This window comes from Camelus bactrianus, chromosome 22 (genome assembly GCF_048773025.1).
Source record: "Camelus bactrianus isolate YW-2024 breed Bactrian camel chromosome 22, ASM4877302v1, whole genome shotgun sequence".
In the NCBI taxonomy this organism is placed as follows: Eukaryota; Metazoa; Chordata; class Mammalia; order Artiodactyla; family Camelidae; genus Camelus; species Camelus bactrianus.
Genome location: NC_133560.1, coordinates 29,438,978 through 29,456,684, shown reverse-complemented (window position 1 = coordinate 29,456,684; position 17,707 = coordinate 29,438,978). Strand labels below are relative to the sequence as shown.

The 17,707-nt window shown below is 60.5% G+C and overlaps 3 protein-coding genes across 5 annotated transcripts; 1 reads left to right on the top strand and 2 right to left on the bottom strand.

The window, feature by feature from the left end:
* Positions 1-690: 690 nt before the first annotated feature.
* Positions 691-2,580, top strand: MRPL54 (mitochondrial ribosomal protein L54). Of its 2 annotated transcripts, none has more exons than XM_010966705.3 (3): positions 691-848; positions 1,492-1,657; positions 2,281-2,580. In XM_010966705.3, the coding sequence occupies exons 1-3, from the start codon at positions 731-733 to the stop codon at positions 2,411-2,413; spliced, it is 417 nt and encodes a 138-aa protein (XP_010965007.1). In that variant the 5' UTR covers positions 691-730; the 3' UTR covers positions 2,414-2,580. The 2 variants fall into 2 exon arrangements, with proteins under 2 accessions (XP_010965007.1, XP_045360098.1); XM_045504142.2 differs by having other exon boundaries at positions 2,214-2,580.
* RAX2 (retina and anterior neural fold homeobox 2) lies at positions 2,435-11,010 on the bottom strand. Its single transcript, XM_010966706.3, has 3 exons — positions 10,898-11,010; positions 5,995-6,229; positions 2,435-5,406 (listed from the first exon to the last, which is right to left on the bottom strand). Exons 2-3 carry the CDS (start codon positions 6,208-6,210, stop codon positions 5,068-5,070), a joined length of 555 nt encoding a protein of 184 aa, XP_010965008.1. The 5' UTR covers positions 6,211-6,229; positions 10,898-11,010; the 3' UTR covers positions 2,435-5,067.
* MATK (megakaryocyte-associated tyrosine kinase) lies at positions 9,881-17,105 on the bottom strand. 2 transcript variants are annotated; one of them, XM_074351104.1, is made up of 13 exons: positions 16,899-17,105; positions 15,641-15,700; positions 15,152-15,265; positions 14,926-15,041; positions 14,614-14,833; positions 13,966-14,059; positions 12,497-12,562; positions 11,671-11,770; positions 11,509-11,593; positions 11,192-11,265; positions 10,898-11,093; positions 10,430-10,516; positions 9,881-10,335 (listed from the first exon to the last, which is right to left on the bottom strand). In XM_074351104.1, exons 2-13 carry the CDS (start codon positions 15,647-15,649, stop codon positions 10,096-10,098), a joined length of 1,401 nt encoding a protein of 466 aa, XP_074207205.1. In that variant the 5' UTR covers positions 15,650-15,700; positions 16,899-17,105; the 3' UTR covers positions 9,881-10,095. The 2 variants fall into 2 exon arrangements, with proteins under 2 accessions (XP_074207205.1, XP_074207206.1); XM_074351105.1 differs by having other exon boundaries at positions 11,518-11,593; positions 16,899-16,995.
* Between the last annotated feature and the right edge of the window lie 602 nt (positions 17,106-17,707).

The following is a 17,707-nucleotide window of genomic DNA, read 5'->3' as shown; positions in this document are numbered from 1 at the left end:
AAGTTCGAATCCCGGGTCTCCGTTTACGCGGAGTGAAAGCCCGAGCGGGCCTCTGAGCTTGGTTCCTCAAGTTCAAAATGGGGTTAAAAATCACTGCTCGTCTGCTACGGCTGTGGTCATTATTCCAAGGGACGGCAGATGGGAAGAAATGGGACTGGAGAAAAATACAGGAGGTGAAAGAGGTACTCTAGCGACTCCAGGGACCGGAAGCGGCGCAGGAACCTTTTGTACACTGACTTCCGGTGTGGCACACAGTAGGGAGGCCGAATGGCTCTCCTGGCTTAACTTTCCCTCCCTGAATTTCTGACTTCCTCACTTGTAAACTGGGGATAGTGACAATACCTACTTCGTAATTGTGAAGGTTAAACGAAATCGAGCTGGTTACGGATTTAGCGATAGACTTGGAATATAATGAGTCTAATATGTGATAGCTTTTATTATTTTGACTTTTTCAATAATTGCTCACAGAATAGACTCAGGAGTGCATAAGGTGTGATACTTAATTGATAAGTAACTGAAGAAGGGCAAGAAATCAATGAAACATTCTTTGGAAGTCGCCTCATACAGCAACCGAGAGTATCTGTGCAAGTTTAAAGAACTCAAAATAAATGTATGCCTAAGGCCGGAGTACTACATTTCCCATAAATCTCTAGAAGCCTACAACTCCCAAGTACCCCTTGGCCGCTGACGTATTCCGGAAACGTGCACGTGCAGGCAGCCGGCGTACGTCATGGCGGCCCGACGCCTCATCGGGGCTACCCGGAGCTGGGCCGGTTGTCGGGCCCGGGAACTCCCGGACCCTGCCACTCCTGGGAGACTCCATGTACGAGATTATGCCAAGAGACCGGGTAAGCTGTGTTAAGAAGGAACTAGATGGGAACAGTAGGGACATTGAGGAGTGCGCAAGCGCTGGTTGGGGAATTGCGCCTTAGAGTCAGCGCGCATGCTTTGAGGTGGACGCTAAATGGCGCAGGCGCAGTTTGAAGGATGTGAGCCGATTGGACTCAATTGCGCATGCGCCAGCGATGGTGCGGGTTAGCGCACTTGTGCTTCACTGCTTAGCTGCTTTTTTTTTTTTTTTTTTCCTTCCCGGTGTAGAGGCTAGGTCACGAACTTGGGTCCCAATCTCGTTTCTGCCTCCAAATCACTGTCACCTTTGGCATGTTACCACCAGAAACTCGGGGAGTCAATGGGCCCCACCTCAGTATTAAAACCAAAACAGGGTTATTTAAATTTTCTCTGGATGCAGCCTTGCCTGATCTCTTTCGTTGAAAGGGAAGGAATTGGCAAACGTGAGATTTTGAAGACAGAGCAGCCAGTGGAGGCTTTCTCCGTGAGATAAACGGAAGGACTGAAAACGGAATTGAAAAGGAATAGCTTGGTCCCACTTTAAATCATTTTGAATGCAGCACGCAGGGTCAGAAAGGGCAGAAGGGGAAAGCTGGCCTCCCAAGGGTGGGGCTGGGCTAAAATGACTCTCCCCCACCTCAGTCATTAAGGGTGGCAAAGGAGGCAAAGGCGGTGTGGTCAGTGAGGCTCTGAAAGACCCAGAAGTGTGTACAGACCCCGTCCGGCTCACCACGCACGCCATGGGTGTCAACATCTACAAGGAGGGCCAGGATGTGGTCTTGAAGCCGGACGCCGAGTACCCGGAGTGGTGAGTGTGCCAGGCCAGAGAACTGGGAGAGCCAGCGACTGGGTAAGGAGGTCCTGACAGATCAAATCTGATCACCTTGGGGAGGTGCTGCATGAGTCAACACCTGAGTGGGAGGACAGAGCTTCAGAGGTGGGTGGGAACAGCCAGTGCAAAGGTCTGTACCTCGTGTGTTAATGAAACAGCAGGGGCAAGGTGGAAAGTAGAGGTAGACAGCAAGAACTTGATGGAGCACAGCCCTCAGCGGGGCTGCAGGGAGAGCAGTGGCAGGACACGCAAGCCATTGGCACATGCCATCCATCAAGCTGGGGGAGGTTTAGAAAGGTTGAGTGGGTGGGTGGGGAGGCATTCCAGGTGGGCAGTGCAGCATGGACAATGGCCAGGAGGCAGAAGGCTTGGCGTGTGCCTACCTCAGATCCCAGCACCACTGGGACGGAGGGGGGGAGGGCCCTGGAGGGGCCCCCTGTTCCATAGCCAGAGACCCGACCAAGGGTGGGGAGGATTGCCCTGAGACCCTGCAGCCACTGTGGGATCCAGTCCTGCTGTTTCCTCTACCCAGGATTCCTGGGGCAGGGGAGCTGCAGGGGGCTGCTCTGCAACCCTGCCTCCTGCCCACACCCTACCAGGCTGTTCCAGATGAATGTGGGCCCCCCCAAGAAGCTGGAGGAGCTGGACCCTGAGACCCGGGAGTACTGGCGGCTGCTGCGGAAACACAACATCTGGCGTCACAACCGGCTGAGCAAGAACCGGAAGTTCTAGCAGGGGAGGGACCGGAGCACCTTGACTTTCCAAGGACTTTTTATTTTCCAGAAAAAACAGACTTTTCAGAGAACAAAGGAGACCCCATCACTAGGGTTCCTGGGTGGCCCCCACAGAGAGGCTAGATCAGGGTCCTGGGGGCCAATAAAGACTTCGGGGCAACTGTTCGCAGGCCTGGGATGCTTCTGGGTATTGTCTGACGGTGGGGCCAGGAGGGACCTGGGGCGGGCAGCGGGGAGGGGAGCACTTCAGACCCAGTGGTTCCATGGCCCAGCCTCCACCCCCAGCAATCGGCTGGGCTTCTGCAGGTTCGTCTTTATCTCCGGTCCTCACTGGGCTTCTCACCCTGATTTCCTCAAATTCCAGCACTGCCCAGGAGGCTCTGATCTCTGTCCTCGAGGGCAGGCTTTTCTAGCCAAGCCTCTCTTGGCTGCAGTGTACTCATACCTGAACCAAGTCATCCAGAGCAGAAAAGAATCTTTGTGAGCTTCAAGAGCTGAAATGTCCAGGGGTAGGTTCTGGGTTCAGGCATAGCTGGATCCAGTTGCTTCAGTATTCAGCGGTGTGGCTCTCTCCATTTCTAGGTCCTTTTAAAGTGGATAGTTCCCCTGGGCAGAGGCGGTCCCAGAGCCCCTGGCTGAAACTTCCTACCCAGTGCAGCAAGCCCAGCCAGAGGGAAGGGGCTGCCCTTTCCTTCACGCCGAAGTCACGGGTTATCTTCACTGGCCAATCTCTTGAGCTGAGGGACCTGGGTTTACCCACCATCCTCCTGTCACCCTCACTGGTGCTTACCATTGGAGGAAGCTAGAGGACACACAGACACGGTGCCAGGGCCCCACCCCCATGCCGTGCCGTCTCCTTGGTAGGCACCTGCGTGGGGGTGGACGCTACTAGGGGCTGGACTAGGGCTCCCTCACCCTCCAGGCCCCTCTGTCCAAGAGCTGGACAGGTTGGGGAGGGCAGGGTCCCTGGGGCTAGTTCTGCCTGGTCCCAGGAAAATGAGAGCTTTCATCCGCTTAGGAGGACTCTGTCAGGCGGATTACCGCACACCTGCCCTCCTGGTGGCCTGCTCTGGGAAGGCGGAGTGTCCCAACCCTCCTGTGGTTCCCCAAGGCTTTCAGGGTAGAAATCAAAGTTGTAATGGCCACAGGCCTCCTCGCTCTTCTCCCAACATGCCAGGCATGGTGCTGCCCCAGGGCCTTTGCGTGTACTGTGCCCTTCGCCTGGGTAGCTCTTCCCTCGGGTGCTCCCATGGCTCCCTCTTTCATCTCCAGGTCTCTGCTCTGATGTCACCTTTGTGAGGCCTCCCCGACTACCCTTTTAAACTGCAACCCTGCCACACACTCCTGACAGCCCTTCTTGGTTTTATTTGCCCCCCAGCACTTACCACCAGCAGGCGTTCCATGTTTTACTTGGTTATTTTTAAAATCATGCTGCTTGTCTCTCCTGGAGTGGCAGCTCCATTAGGGCAGGGGTTTTCTCTGCCTTGTTCCCGGTCGCATCCCCACTGCATACTGGATGGGTGGGAAAATGGCTGGGCGGAGGGGGTGACCTGGCTGCCTCAGGGGCCGCCAGGCTCACGGGTTCACGTGTGAGGTGCCATCGGAAGTTCAGGATGAGCTGTGAGCCCCAGTGGGCAGGTGACCCAGGTGTGAAATTCTTGGAATCTCCTAGGGCCTGTGGTCACTCTGTGGACGGAGCCTGGAGAGGGTGGAGTGCTGCCCTGTCCACGCCCCCTTCCTGTCCTGACCTGGGCTGCCCCATCTCACTGCCAGCCCTAGGCACCAGTAATACCCCATTCCTTGTTCCCCAACAGCCTTATTTCGGAGTCCAGCTCAGGCCTGGGAGGGTGGCCATCATGCCCTCATGAGCCCTGGGGAGACACGGTTGGGTTGGACCAGGGCCCCAACCCACCATCAGTAGGCTGGGAGACATGAGGGGGGCAGTGGTCAGTAGGCACATAAGCCGTACTTTGATAAATGGGGAGAGCAGGGACAGACAGTATTCACCCAGCGTCAGCCTGCCGCTACCTGAGAGTCCCTGATTAGCACCTGGCCTGGGTCCAGCATGGCGCCTGGGGCAATGGAGTCAGGCAGCTCCACCCCGTCCTGGCTGTGTGGCCCCAGGAAACTGGCTTCACCTCTCTGGGCCTCAATTTCCTCTGCTGCAAGATGGGGCTGATGGCCGCGCCCCGTCGTGGGGTAAAGCACTGGGCACACTGGGAGCACACAGTGAAAGGAGGCGGGTTGAACAGGAGCTGCTACTGCTGGCACTGTTTCTCGGAGGGAGGCTCCGAGAGCCAGGGTGGCTCGGCTGTTGGAAGATTAGGAGCAGGCAGAGGGATTTAGTTTCATCAGCTCACAGAATTAACATCCCGGTGGCTCCTGATTGCAGCCTTACAGTCTAAGAACCTCAGAATCCACGCCACCCTCACACATTTGACAGATGGGGAGACTGAGGCCCCACAAGGGCACAGACTCCCTGAGGCCAGGCCAGGAACCCACCCCTGGCCTGGGAATCCTTTGGCCACCTTCTTCCTGAGACCGTGTGCCAGTTCCCCTGCAAGGCAGGGGAAGGAGGTGATGGTGGGGCCGGGGGCCCAATGTGGGTGGCCACAGACAGGCTGAGGTGGGAGGGCTGGGCAGGCACCAGGCTCAGGCTGACGGCCAGGCCCTGTCCAGAGCCTGCGCGTGCTCCTTGGCCAGCAGCCGCAGGGATGCTTCCTCCAGGGTGAAGCTGTCTGTGAAGGCTGGACCAAAGGCATGGGGCCCGAAGGACCCCTGCAGCCCTGGGCCCGGGCCCAGGAGGCGCGGGAGGCCTGGCACGGCGGGGGGCGCAGGGCCCAGCCAGGGCTCCAGGGGCAGTGGCGTGGCAGGAGGGCGGGCAAAGGGCAGCGCTGGGGCCTCAGGGAGCCTTGGGGCTGCCACGGTCCCGGAACCTGACTCCAGACGCTCCTGGCGGCGCCACTTGGCCCGGCGGTTCTGGAACCACACCTGGGGGTAGCAAGAGAGGCGCTCCCAGCTCAGGACTGCGGGGAGGGGTGGGCCCACTGTCCCCGTCTGGGCCCCCCGCCTCTCGGCGCTCTTCCTGCCGCCCGACCTGACTCCGACCCGTTGCAGTGCCGGCGTGTCTCGTCGCCTGCCTTGAGGGGTGACTGTCTTGAGAGAATGGTTGCTACCTCTTGGCCCCGAAGACTTTTCTGAATCCAGCCTCTCCTTGTCTTTCTCTTTGTCCAGGCCTCCTCAGGGCCCGTGGCCTCCTCCCTGGTCTCTCCTGGCCCTGGGCACGAAGGCTCAGCCACTGAGCTTGGCATTTGAGGCCCTTCACAAGCTCTTTCTTCGCCTCCCCTTCCACCTGCCTCACACCCAGCTCTAAGGAAATGCCTCCAATTTAACCCCTCCACGTCTTTGCACACACTGTTCTAGATGCCTAGAAAAGTGCCCTTCCTTCTTTCTAATTGGCAAACTCCTACTTAAACATCAAGGCCCCAGTCCCACATCCCATCTTCCAGGAAGCGTTCCCATGCACTGAGAGGGTCCATATCTGGCTCCCCCCGCCAGCTTGTTAGGGGGTACCCTCACCTGCACGCGCACCTCGGGCAGGTGCACCTTGGCTGCCAGCTCCTCGCGGCTGTAAACGTCCGGGTAGTGGGAGGCCTCGAATGCCCGCTCCAGCTGGTGCAGCTGGTAGGTGGTGAAGGTCGTGCGGTTCCTCCGGTGCTTCTTCTTGGGGGTCTCCTCCCCTGGCCCTGGCCCCGCGCCCTCAGCCGCCGGCCCCTCTCCGGGGTTCAGGAACATGGCGCCTCCTCGCCCCCACCTGGCGGGACGGCAGCAGGACAGATGGTGGTGAGACAGGAGGGACTGCAGCTGGGAGGGCAGGGGAGCCCCCAGCCCCTGCTGGGTGTGGGGTGAGATGTGGAGGGGCTCCTCCCCTCGCTGGGTCCTGCGTTCATTCTGCCTCCCTAGTCTCTCTGTCCATCTTGGATTCTCTCTCTCCGTGTCCACTTCCTTCTGTTCTGATTACTTTTCTCTGTGTCTCTGCCCCACCACCTCTATTTGTCTTTCTCTCTGGAGCTCTCCCTGACTGCTTTATCTCCCTTTATCTCTGTCTCTGTCTCTATCTCTGGGTCTAGGACCCCCAGGAAGGCAGGAGCTGGGCCACTGCCCCAGGGAACACTTCCTTACTCCCAAGACATCTGCCCTAGGGGGCTCTCTGTGCCCCCAACTCCCACCCAGGCCCACCTGTGCCCACCTGCCCAGTGCTCACCGCCCCCAGCAGCCCCTCCAACGGCCCCCGCGGGCTGAGCGCCCGTGTCAGCTGCAGGCCTGGCCCAGCCAGACCCGAGGGGGTTGGGGCCAGGCGGCAGGGAGGATTAGCGAGGTGATTAATTGAGGTGGCCCCTCCCACCCAGGTGCTGGCTGCTCTGAGCCACAGAGGGAGGGCCAGGAGGCGGAGGGCTGGGGCTCCAGGGGTTGGAGGGACACCGGCAGCCTGGGTCTGCCACCCCTCACTGTAGGACATCCACAAGAGCCTCCCCTCTTTGGGCCTCAATTTCCCCAGCTGTGAAACAGCTAGAACTTGCCCCATGGGGCAAAACAACAGAACTTGCCCCATGGGGTAAAACAACAGAACTTGCCCCATGGGGCTCTCATAGGGACTCAATGCATCGACGAAAGAGCGCTGCACAGTGACTGGCAGACAGTGAGCGCTTAAAGAACGCCCACTGCGACTGTTTCTAGCATCTGGGGTGAGGAAAAGGCCCTCTTAGATTCATAGCTGTCAGCAGGGGTTGGGGAAGCTGAGGTTCCCAGAGATGAAGGCAATTCCAGCTGGCTCCCCTGGACGTTGTGCAGGGCAAGGAGTATAGGGCATTCTAGCTGGGTTTTGAGGTAAGAATAGAAGTTCACTTTTGAGTCACTCAATAAACACTTAAGTGAGCTTACCATATACCAGGTGCTATTCACAGCAGTAAACAAAACAGACCCAAATCTTGGACATTTGGAGCCCCTCCACATCCTAGTGGGGACAAAGACAATCTGCAGCTACGTGAGTAGAATGTAGCGTGTCAGGTGCAGAAGCCTGGGGAGAGAACTCAAGTGGGGAGGGGGGGAAGGTTGGTCTTTTAAGGAAGGTGATCAGAATGGGAGATGGAGTGAAAGACTGTAAATTCTGGACAAGACTGGGTGTGAAGGGGATAGTACTGGGGAGCCATTGGAGGTTGTGGAGCAGGGAAGGGGCACAGATGGCATTTTCGATGAGCATCTACTGTGGGCAAGATGGAAGGCCAGGAGAAGGCCAGAGGCCTGGTCAGGGCAAGGTGCGGGGAGATGGGGACAGGAGGGCAATTCCGGGGGAGGAGGAGAAAGTTTGAGGAGGCGGCGCAGGTATACCCAGGCCCCTGTTTGCAGGACAAGTGGATGATGGGCTGTCCCTGAGGTGGTGCCTGAGGGCCAGGGCAGGATCTAGGTTGGGACTGGGACTGGTGTGCCACCCCCCGCCCCAATCCAAGGAGCCTAAGGGCTCAGGGAGGAGGGTGCCCTGAAAACTGAGAGGAGGGGGACTGGGAGTGAGAGAGGGCAAGGTGAGGCCTGGAAACAGCTGCTGGATTTAGACACAGGGCAGAGGACAGGAGGGAGGTCCCAGTAGAAAGAGGCGGAGGCCCAGCCCTATGGATGGACCAGAGAGTGAGTACGAGAGAAGCAGAGATAGATCCTTCTGGATGTCGGCTTCGTAGGGGGAGAGACACACACACAGAAAGAGAGATGGAGAGAGGTACTCTCACGTGCGTGTGCACTCAGACGCGCGCGCGCGCACACACACACACACACACACACACACACACACACACACACTCTCTCTCTCTCTCTCAGCGGGCCCTAGAGGAGTTGGCGGTAGAGTCCAGAGGCCTTCGACCAGGAGGGAGGCCTGGGGTGGGCAGGAGAATTAACGCCTGAAGGGGCAGCTGTTTCAAGAGGCTCCCTGGGGCCCCTCTAGGCCTCAGCTGCCTGGTCTGTAAGGTGGGCTGTGGACAGGAGAGCAATGCCTGTGGTGTCAGGGGAGGTAATTCCCTAATTGCTTCATCACTTTAAAATGCTGACGAGCTGCTCTGGTCTCAGGCCCCAGCTGGCTAACTGGCCCCGGGTGGGTTACGAGGTGCAGGAGGGATCCGGGTGTTGGGCGTGGGGGGCTTTGGCGACTTAGCAGGATGCGGCTGAAGGTTCAGACGCTGTGTCAGCTTAGAGGGCCGGATTAGGGGCGGGCCGGGGGTGGTGCGGGGCCACAGGCACAGGTGGCCCCCTCCAGCTGGATTAGGGGGGCCAGGCCACTCTCAGCCCCTCCAGCCTCCCACCTGTTATTTCTACCCCAGGAAAAGTCGCTAAACCCCTTCAGGTGCCGGTGGGGAAACTGAGGCCTGAGGGTGGCGGGGCTCAAGGGCACTGCAAGTCAGCGTGATGCCGAGACTTTCTCTGGCTCAGCTGGGGCAGAGGTGGGTCAGCCGAGCTGGGAGCGTGTGCTGTGGCCTGAAAGCCCCTCATAGCTCAGGGGGTCCTGGAGTGGCAGCCATGCCCATCTGGCCAAAGACCCCCCCGCCCACATCCAGGCATCCTAGAGGCTGGCTGGTTGGGAACGTCAGAGGGGGAGTGGTTGACAATCGCAGCAATAACTGAGCACCAGCTGTATGCACTCAGCCCTTCACTGGTGTGAGCCTTCGGGGTCCTCACGCCTGATCAAAGAGGAGGCTGCTGGGACTCAGGGAGGGGGACTGTCCCCTCGGTTTGCCCAGAACACGGCAAGATTAGCACTTGTGTCCCTCATCCCAGATACGCCCTCAGTCCGAGGCAGTGGGCCACGCAGCCAGGGGGTCGCCAGGACTGGCACCTGGGGCTGAAGGCCCACAGCCCCAGCCCTGCACGGGAGAGGACAGGAGGCGTGGGGCCTGAGGACAGGCCTTGCGGCTGGCGTGTTTCAGCAAGCGTGCCCCTGGAGTTACTGAGTCAGGCTGTTAGGTCGTGACAGGTGGGGGACACGGGAGGCCACACAGGAGTGTCCCCAGGAGGGGACACCACAACAGTGGCAGGCCCTCCCTGGGCTCCCATACACCCTCTCTGAGGGGCCAGGGCTGGGGACAGAAGAGGATGCCAGCACAGGGAGCTTAGACCTCTGTGGCTGCTGGCACACTCTCCCCGAGGGCTTGGGGTGGGGTCCTCACCACTGAATATGGCGCCCACGAGTGGTGTGCAGTGGAGAATCTGTGCGTGATGGCAAGTGGGTCCACAGGGGGCTCTGGATCCCTGGGGGTTTCCTGGCTCCATCCCCAGGGAAATGTATGTCCTCAAGGGCTGCAGGGTACTAGCTGGGTGAACCCCTCAGGGGAGAGACACCTGGACAGGCAGATCCCCACCCCGGCTGAGTGATGGGGGTGCCCCAGGGGGACACAAGGGGCAGCAGAGAGAGACAGACACCCAGTCTCTGGTACCAGTCTTTATCCAGGTGCTAATTCTTCGCCTCCCCGGAGCTGTGGTGCCCATGGGCGGCCCGCAGCCCCCCACATGGGCCTGCCCCTACGATGCTAGCCGGGTGGGCAGCTCGCTGGCCCTGCTCCTCTTCAAGCCTGGACCAAGTCCCCACCCTGTACCCCCTACTCTCTCGGTCCTCTGGGGCTTGAGGCCCCGTGGGCAGGGTCAGGGCTCCTGGCTGTGGGGCGAGGTGGAGCTGTCCACGTCCTGCCCCCCAGTGGGGGCCGAAGCACTGGCGCTGCGCAGCTCCCGGGCCAGCTTCTCGGCCAGTTTGCGGAAGGGCGGTCGGCGAGCCGGCTCAGCCTCCCAGCAGCTGCTCATGAGGGCATGGATGGGGCCTGGGCAGCCTTCGGGGGGCTCCATGCGATACCCCTTCTCCACGGCCTCTGACACCTCCTTCAGCGACTGTGGGCAAGGGGCATGCTGGTGTGGGCTGGGGGTCAGGGTCACAACCTCTAGACCTGAACAGGACCCAGCCCTCCCCCTGGACCCTGCTCACCATCTTGGGGTATGGAGCCCGGCCGTATGAGAAGACCTCCCACAGCAGCACCCCAAAACTCCAGACATCTGACTTGCTGGAGAACTTCTGTGGGGCCCAAGATCAGGTTGAGGAGGGACCCCCTCAGGGCTTCTGCTCCAGCCCTGCTTCCTCCAGGAAGTCTCCCTGGGTTGACCTTCACTTTCTGGTCTCCTCCCAGTAGACTCCTGCCCCCAAATCTACCCGCCCACCACAAACTCAGCCTCAGAGCAAGAATGAGGTTATTCTTGCTGTCAGTGCTGAGCCCAAGGCTGTTTCAGAAATGAGGAGACCAAGGCCCAGACAGGGGCTAAAAGGAACAAACATGGGCCAAGGGCTGACTGGGAGGTGGAGCAACTTCCCGTGGGAGTTTACAGAGGTCAAGAGACCGGCCCAGGGTCACACAGTGGAGCTAGGTTCCAAGGGCCCTGGTGGGTAAGGAGGGCTCACCCCGTGTTTGAGAGCCTCGGGTGCCGTCCACTTGACTGGCAGCCGACTGGAGTCCAGTCCCTTCCTCTCGGCTTTGGCCAGGCCGAAGTCGCTGACCTTGGCCACCAGGTCCTCGGACACAAGGATGTTCCGGGCGGCCAGGTCTCGGTGCACCAGCTTCTTGCTCTCCAGGTATTCCATGCCCTCGGCCACGTGCCTGGGGAGGGGGCGGGGGCACGGGGCTCTGGTGCCTGGGCCACAGACTCCTCCCTGCTCCGTGCCTGGGTTTTCCCGCCCCCTGGGAGCCCCACTCACAGGGAAAACTGCAGGAGCTGCGGGGTGTTTACGAGGGCCCGGCCCCGCGTCCGTAGGAAGTTCACCAGGTTACCCTGTGGGGGAACACAGGCGGGGATGGGGGGTGCTCGAAGCTGCTGGGCCGCTTCCCGCCCGGCCCCGCCCCGCCCCCACCTTGCTCACGTGCTCCATGCCACGCCCCACCTCGGCTCCGCCCCCTCCTTGGGCCGTGCCCCCGGCCTCGGCCCCGCCCCCACCTTGCTCACGTGCTCCATGCCACCCCCCCCCCCACCTCGGCTCCGCCCCCACCTTGGGCCGCGCCCCGGCCCCGCCCCCACCTTGCTCACGTGCTCCATGACGATGTAGAGGCCTTGGTGCAGGATCACACCGAGCAGACGCACCAGGTTCTTATGCTGCATCTTCCTGGGGGCGGGCAGGCACAGGGTGAGGGCGGGCTGGGACCCCCTTCCCGGGTGGCCCTCCCCTCACCCGGTACTCACGTCATGACCGCCGTCTCGTCCAGGAAGGCCTGGGCCGTCACGTCGCACTTGATGTTCTTCACGGCCACCTTCTGTCCCAGGTACTCGCCCTGCAGGACGGCTGGGGGCAGGCAGGGGCAGAGATCAGGACCCCAGAGACCGGACAGACACAGGGACATACTCATTCACATGGACCCCCACAAACGCAGCTGCGGGTCCCCAGGCCCAGAAACTGCCTCACCCCACAGGCTCCAGACCCCTGAGCTAAGAGAATCACCCAAGCCAGGGGTCTGCCAACTGCCGCCCTCGAGCCCAGGCCTGTCCCCTCCTGGTTTTCCCAAAGGCCCGCAAGCACAGAATGATTTTTACACTTTTAAGTGGTTGGAAAAAATCAAAAGAATATTTCATGGCATGAGAAGCACACGAAATTCCATCTCAGTGTCCACAAATAAAGTTTTATTGGCATACGATCATGCCTGCTCATTTCCCGTGGCGGCTTTCTGCCACATCAGCAGAGCTGAGCAGATGTCATAGACCATCTGCCGCGCAGAGCCAAAAATACGTGCACTCCAGCCCTGTACGGTTTAGTCGTGTGACCCCTGATCTAAGCCCCGGTGCCTTCCAGAATAACAACTCCAGGCAGTGACATCCCAAACAGACGGACCAGCATGTGCAAGAGCCCAACCACGGTAACTCCTCCTCGCCCGGCTGTCCTGAACCTCCGTTCACAGAGAGAGGAGCCCTTGAGGTCCTCAGCCAAACAGCGTGGACGTGAATTCACCTCTGTGCCTCCAAACACTCAACGCACCCCCACGGCCCTTCAGCACCCCAGCACGCCCTCACTCACCTCCAAACTCCCCCTCTCCGATCTGCACTCCCAGTGTCAAATGCTGCAGGTTTAGTAACCAGCCGGCTGTGGGGGAAGACAGGTCAGAGGAGTGCCGGGCTCCTCCAGCCCCTCCCACGCCACTCCGCCTGGCGGGAGACCAGGCTGGGTCTCCCACAGCACACAGTCGGGTGGCTGCTGTTCCCAGCAGTGGCCCTAGGACACACGTGAGGCACTGCCCTCCTGGTACTGAAAGCAAGAGAGCCCAGCATTCAGGGCTGCCCTTTTCTCTTCTTCCTGAGGCCATGTCCTTCCAAGGACCCCGCAGCCTCTTCCCTTTACAGCCCTTTCTGTTGTTGTTGTTTGGGGTGGTAATTAGGTTTACTTATTTATTCATTTTTTTAGTAGAGGTACTGGGGATTGAACCCAGGACTTCGTGCATGGTAAGCACTCGGGCTACCACTGTGCTATTCCCTTCCTTTACCTCATGTCACCCAGGGACACACACAGACCGAAAATATAACAGGTTCAGAGACTGGTAAAGGTTCCAGAAACTTCCAGAAACTTTTAGCACTCTTAAGTCCTCATCTGCGCTCCAGCCTCCCTGATCTTTCTCTCGAGCACTCCTGTGTTCCCCCTCCTCTGTCCTCCAGCGGGTTCTGCAGGCCGCCTCCTCTTCCTCCACAAAGCCCCTCTCCAAATCATGAGCACTTGGGTACGATCAGGCATGGTGAGGCCAGCCTCCACCTGGATGCCACCCCCAGGATGCTTCCGAGAAGACCGCCATGATCACCAAGTTCGAAAGGGGTGGCCACGGAAGGGTGCATTTGCCTGAGTATTGAGGATTTCGCTACTCAAGGGCTGGACAAGCATTTTAGGTGAGGGGAACAGAACACACAACAGTACAGAGGCATGGGAAGAAACAAGGAGTCACATAACCCGGTGAGGCGTGGTGCAGCTTGTGAATATAGGAAGGACCTTTTAGATGAAGCAGGAAGAATAGCTCAGCCCCAAGGGAAGGTTCTGGAAGGCAGTGGAGGTGCCTGGCCTCCCTCTTTTAAGCAGGGGAGTGATGTGGGTGGATTTCCACAGTAGAAAATTGCCTCTGAGACCACAGGGTTTGGGAGGAAAGGGCACTCCCTGCTCAGGAAGGAGGTGGTCTGATGAGAAGGTCTGAGGTTGGGTCAGGGCAGGCGCAGCCAGGCAGGGAGGGACCAGATTTAACTGGTGTTAGAACTCGGCCGTGGAGGGGCTGTGGGAGGGAGGGGAGGGTCGAGGTTTGGCCCGAGTTTCTGGCTCAGGTGACAGGGTGGATGATTGATGGGGACACGGGGAACCAGGCCAATACTGTGCTGATCAGTGTGGGTGGGCGTGCCTGCCAGACCCAAGGGCAGCCCAGGCCTTCTGCCTGCAGAGCCAGGCACAGCGACCTGTGATGAGGCCTTGGCCGTGTGCCCAGCCAGCATGGGTGGGCAGGGTGGGGTCCCTACCCTTGGCCAGCTCCTCCTCTGCCGACTTGGTGCCCTGCTTCCTCTTGGGTTTCGCCAGCTTCGTGCAGATGGCCCCCTTGTCCTTGCTATAATGCTGCAGGGTGGGGCAGGGCAGAGGCAGCTGTGAGGGGCGGAGATCAGCCCAGAGACCAGACAGACACAGGGACATACTCACTCACATGGACCCCCACAAAGGGGGCAGAGACCAGCTGGCCCCTGAGTGTGGGGAACCCCTGCATCCCAGCCCCTTCCCAGGGGAGTCTTTGGGTGGGGTAGCTGGGACTTGAGGAGAAGGAGGGGGGTTTGGTTCCCATAGGACTCGTTGGGCTGGTTTCCATGGGAACAGAAAAGGATGCAGACCAGGAGGAAACAGGAGGATGGGGGTGTGTCTTGGGATTGATGTCAAATTGGAGGTTCCTGGGAGTCCCCAGAGGAGTCACCCCAGTCCATGGAGGTGGGACCCAGAGTATTCAGACCACCTGTAGGGTGGGTGGTCCATGGAGACCAGCCCCTCCTCCGCATTGCGGGGCATGCGGCTCTGGGGCCCCACATCCACCCAGCTGTAGGGATGGGGGCAGAAGCTGGCGTCCCTCCATCTGCGCACTGGCGGGCATAGGCTCTGGGGTCCTGGGCCTGTGGTGTGCGTACCTCCACCATATCCATGAGGTTGCAGAAGCAGACTGCCTCGTCGATGGTCAGGTGGCCGTCCCGGTGCAGCACACGGTAGTGGATGACATCACGGCCGAAGCTCACACAGAGCACGTAGTCGCCTGGGTGCCGCGCGGACTCTCGCACCAGGAACAGCCCGTCTTCTGGTGGCTGCAGCTGCTGCACAGCCTCCTGGCCGGAGATCTTCCCATGGAACCACCTGCGGCCAGCAGGAGGGAGGGCTGGGCTGGGCTGGGCTGGCCCGGCCGTGCTGACCCCACCCCAGGGCCGGGGCCCTTCCCCGCGACTCACGGCATGAGGCTGAGCTTCGGGTCAGCGGAAAGGGCCTCCCGCTCCCGCAGCGCGCCGGCCGCCAGCAGCCCCTCCTGGCCGCTGGCATGGTGCTTGGCGCGGTACCAGCTCTTGTTCTGAAGGGAGGTAGCCGGCAGTCGGTGTGTGTGTGGGGGGTGTCCTGGTAGACCCCCGCCATCCCCCACCGTGGTCCCCAAGCACACCCAATCCCCCCGCCACTGCTCACCTCGCAGGCCTCCAGGATGGTGACCACGTCGCCCTTGCGGAAGGCCAGCTCCCCGGGCTTGGGGCGAGTGTGCTCACATTTGGTGATGCATTGGGTGCCCGGGGCCCAGCGCCTCTTGGTGGGGGTGCAGACAGGGAGAAAGGGGACATGAGGGAGACATGGGGGTGGGGGGTGGAGAGAGACCCAGAGGAGAGAAAAAGACTGGATTGAGACAGAGACTGAGAACAGAACACAGAAAGAGAGAGGGCAAGGGAGCAGCCAGCTGAGGAAATATCAGAGTCGCAGACAGAAGTGGGGCCTGGGGCAGACGGTCAGGAGGAAAGGTGAAGGAAAAGCAACTCCGAGTGACCAGAGGAAGCCTGGGCAGACGCCGCCTAAGAGACACGGGTCAGAGAGTGCTCCCCCCACCCCCCCGGGCTATGGAGCTGAGGTCCTGCGACTGAGTAGAGGAAGGACCCGAACACAGGCACCCAGGTTGGGGGTACTCACCGTTGGCATCCTGGCTGAGCTGGGTGAGGGGTGCCAGGCGTGGAGGAAGCGAGGGCTCCCCTGGGGAGGGGGCAGAGACCAGCTGGAGAGCCCAGATTCAAGCCAGGCTGGGGTCCCAGGGGCTATTATTAACACTTCCAGCCCAGGCCAGGTGGAGGCGACAGCCAGGAGGTGTGGCTCCTAGAGCCCCTTTGGGGAGGTGGCCTTTCCCCAGGTGAGTTCCTTAGGATGGAGCCTGGCCCCACCATCATCCCTAAAGGGAAACTGAGGCACAAGATAGGCACAGAGCCAGTGGCCAGGGGCTGGCTCAGGCCCCAGCATCCCACAGTGTGTGGGAAACTTGGTGCCACCTAATGGAGCCTGGTTCTTCCCCTTTTTTGGTGAGTAGGCAGGGGCAGGGAAAGGAAATAGAGGATGATTCAAGGTCATTCCCAAGAATCTCTGACCCTGGAGGGGGCGGGGGCCGGGGCAGTGCAGCAGCACTGCGCTCCTCTGGCTGCCAGCTAAGCCTCTCTGATCCTCCCACCCCGGCCAGGGACAAACACACAAAGTCCCTCACTGCTGCTAGAGGGGAGGCTTTTCTGCCCTCTGCCTCCCCCATGGATCCCACCAAGTGGGGCGGTGGGCGCTGGGTGGTGGATTGGGGTGGGTGAATCTCTGCCCCTCCAGTATGTGCCCCTGTAAACCCCTACATGTACTCACACACATACTGATCCATGTACACATGAGCACACACAAACACACAGGTGGACACAGGTACCCACAAGCAGGCGCGTATGCAAGCAAAGGCAGTTTCACCTAGAGACAGGTGTGTACACACGTCTACACGTGTGAACACACACAGATGCTCAGACATTCCGAAATGTGTGTACCCGCCCTCCCCCCTCCACACACACAAACCCACACTTGAACACCTGGGCGCCAGAGGCTGGGCCACCCGGGCACGCAGAGCTGTACGCAGGGCCGCGCACACGCAGCTCGGAGACACGCGCACATCCCTCCACGTGGACGCGCGAATACACACACCCGGGGGCTTGGAGATGCTCACACCCGCACCAAAAAGAATACCACCCCAGCCCACGCCTGATCGCATCTAACCACCCCCAGCCCCAGGCGCGCACCCGCCGCGCGCTCCAGACGCGCACGCTCGCGTGCACACCTGCCCCTCCTGCGCTCGCCGGGTCCCCTCAACCGGCGAGCTCTCTGGGTATCCCCACTGTCCCATGGTCTCTCCCTCAATCCCCGCCGCCCCGCTCACCTGTTCAGGGGGCGCCCCTGGGCCGTACCCCGCACCCGCCCCCAGGAGGGCCCCCGCGCGCCGCCTGCGCACCCCAAGGCGGCCCCGGCTGCACAACTTGGAGCAAGTTGCTCCGTTTCCTCATTTTGGGGGAGGAAGGAGGGCTGGGATCGGGGGTAGCGGGAGGGGCGGCAGCCGGGGAGGCCCCTGCGGGTCCTAGCGCCGGCCGCACTGCGGTCGGCTCGCGCGCCGCCGCCGGCCCCTCCCCGCCCCGCCTCCGGGGCCCCGGCGCCTCCCGCGCAGCCCGGCGGCTTTACGGGCTCCACGCCGCTCCCTGGCCTGGCGCCGCGGGGCGCTCGCCCCCGCGCTTCGCGGGAACCCACGCCATGGAGCTTGGAACTAGGGTCGCGCGCGCGCGCGTGCCCAGGGAGGGGAAGAAGAGTGAGCTACCAGTCCGGGGAGGTAAGCAAGCCACAGAGCCCAGATGACACCGTGGACCTTTCTGACTGCAATTTCAAAGTCTTCAGTCACCTCTTCTGCCAAGGAGGGGCTCATTTCAGTACCTGGTACCTGTAGTGGGATGTTGGTGTCTGGCGCAAAAAAGTGCTCAAAATGTCATCTGCTACGCGTATCATTATCATCATCATCCACATCAAGGGAAAATTGAGGCTACAGGAAGAAAAATCACCTGGAGGAATCCTCCTGGCAGAGTAGACATCCTTGGAGGGTTAACTGTGGGGCCAACCCAGCTGCACCGCTGGCAGGTGCTGCCCACCTCCCAGCCTCGGTTTCCTCTTCTGTAGGGCCCAGCAGCCCCAGCTTCCAGCTCA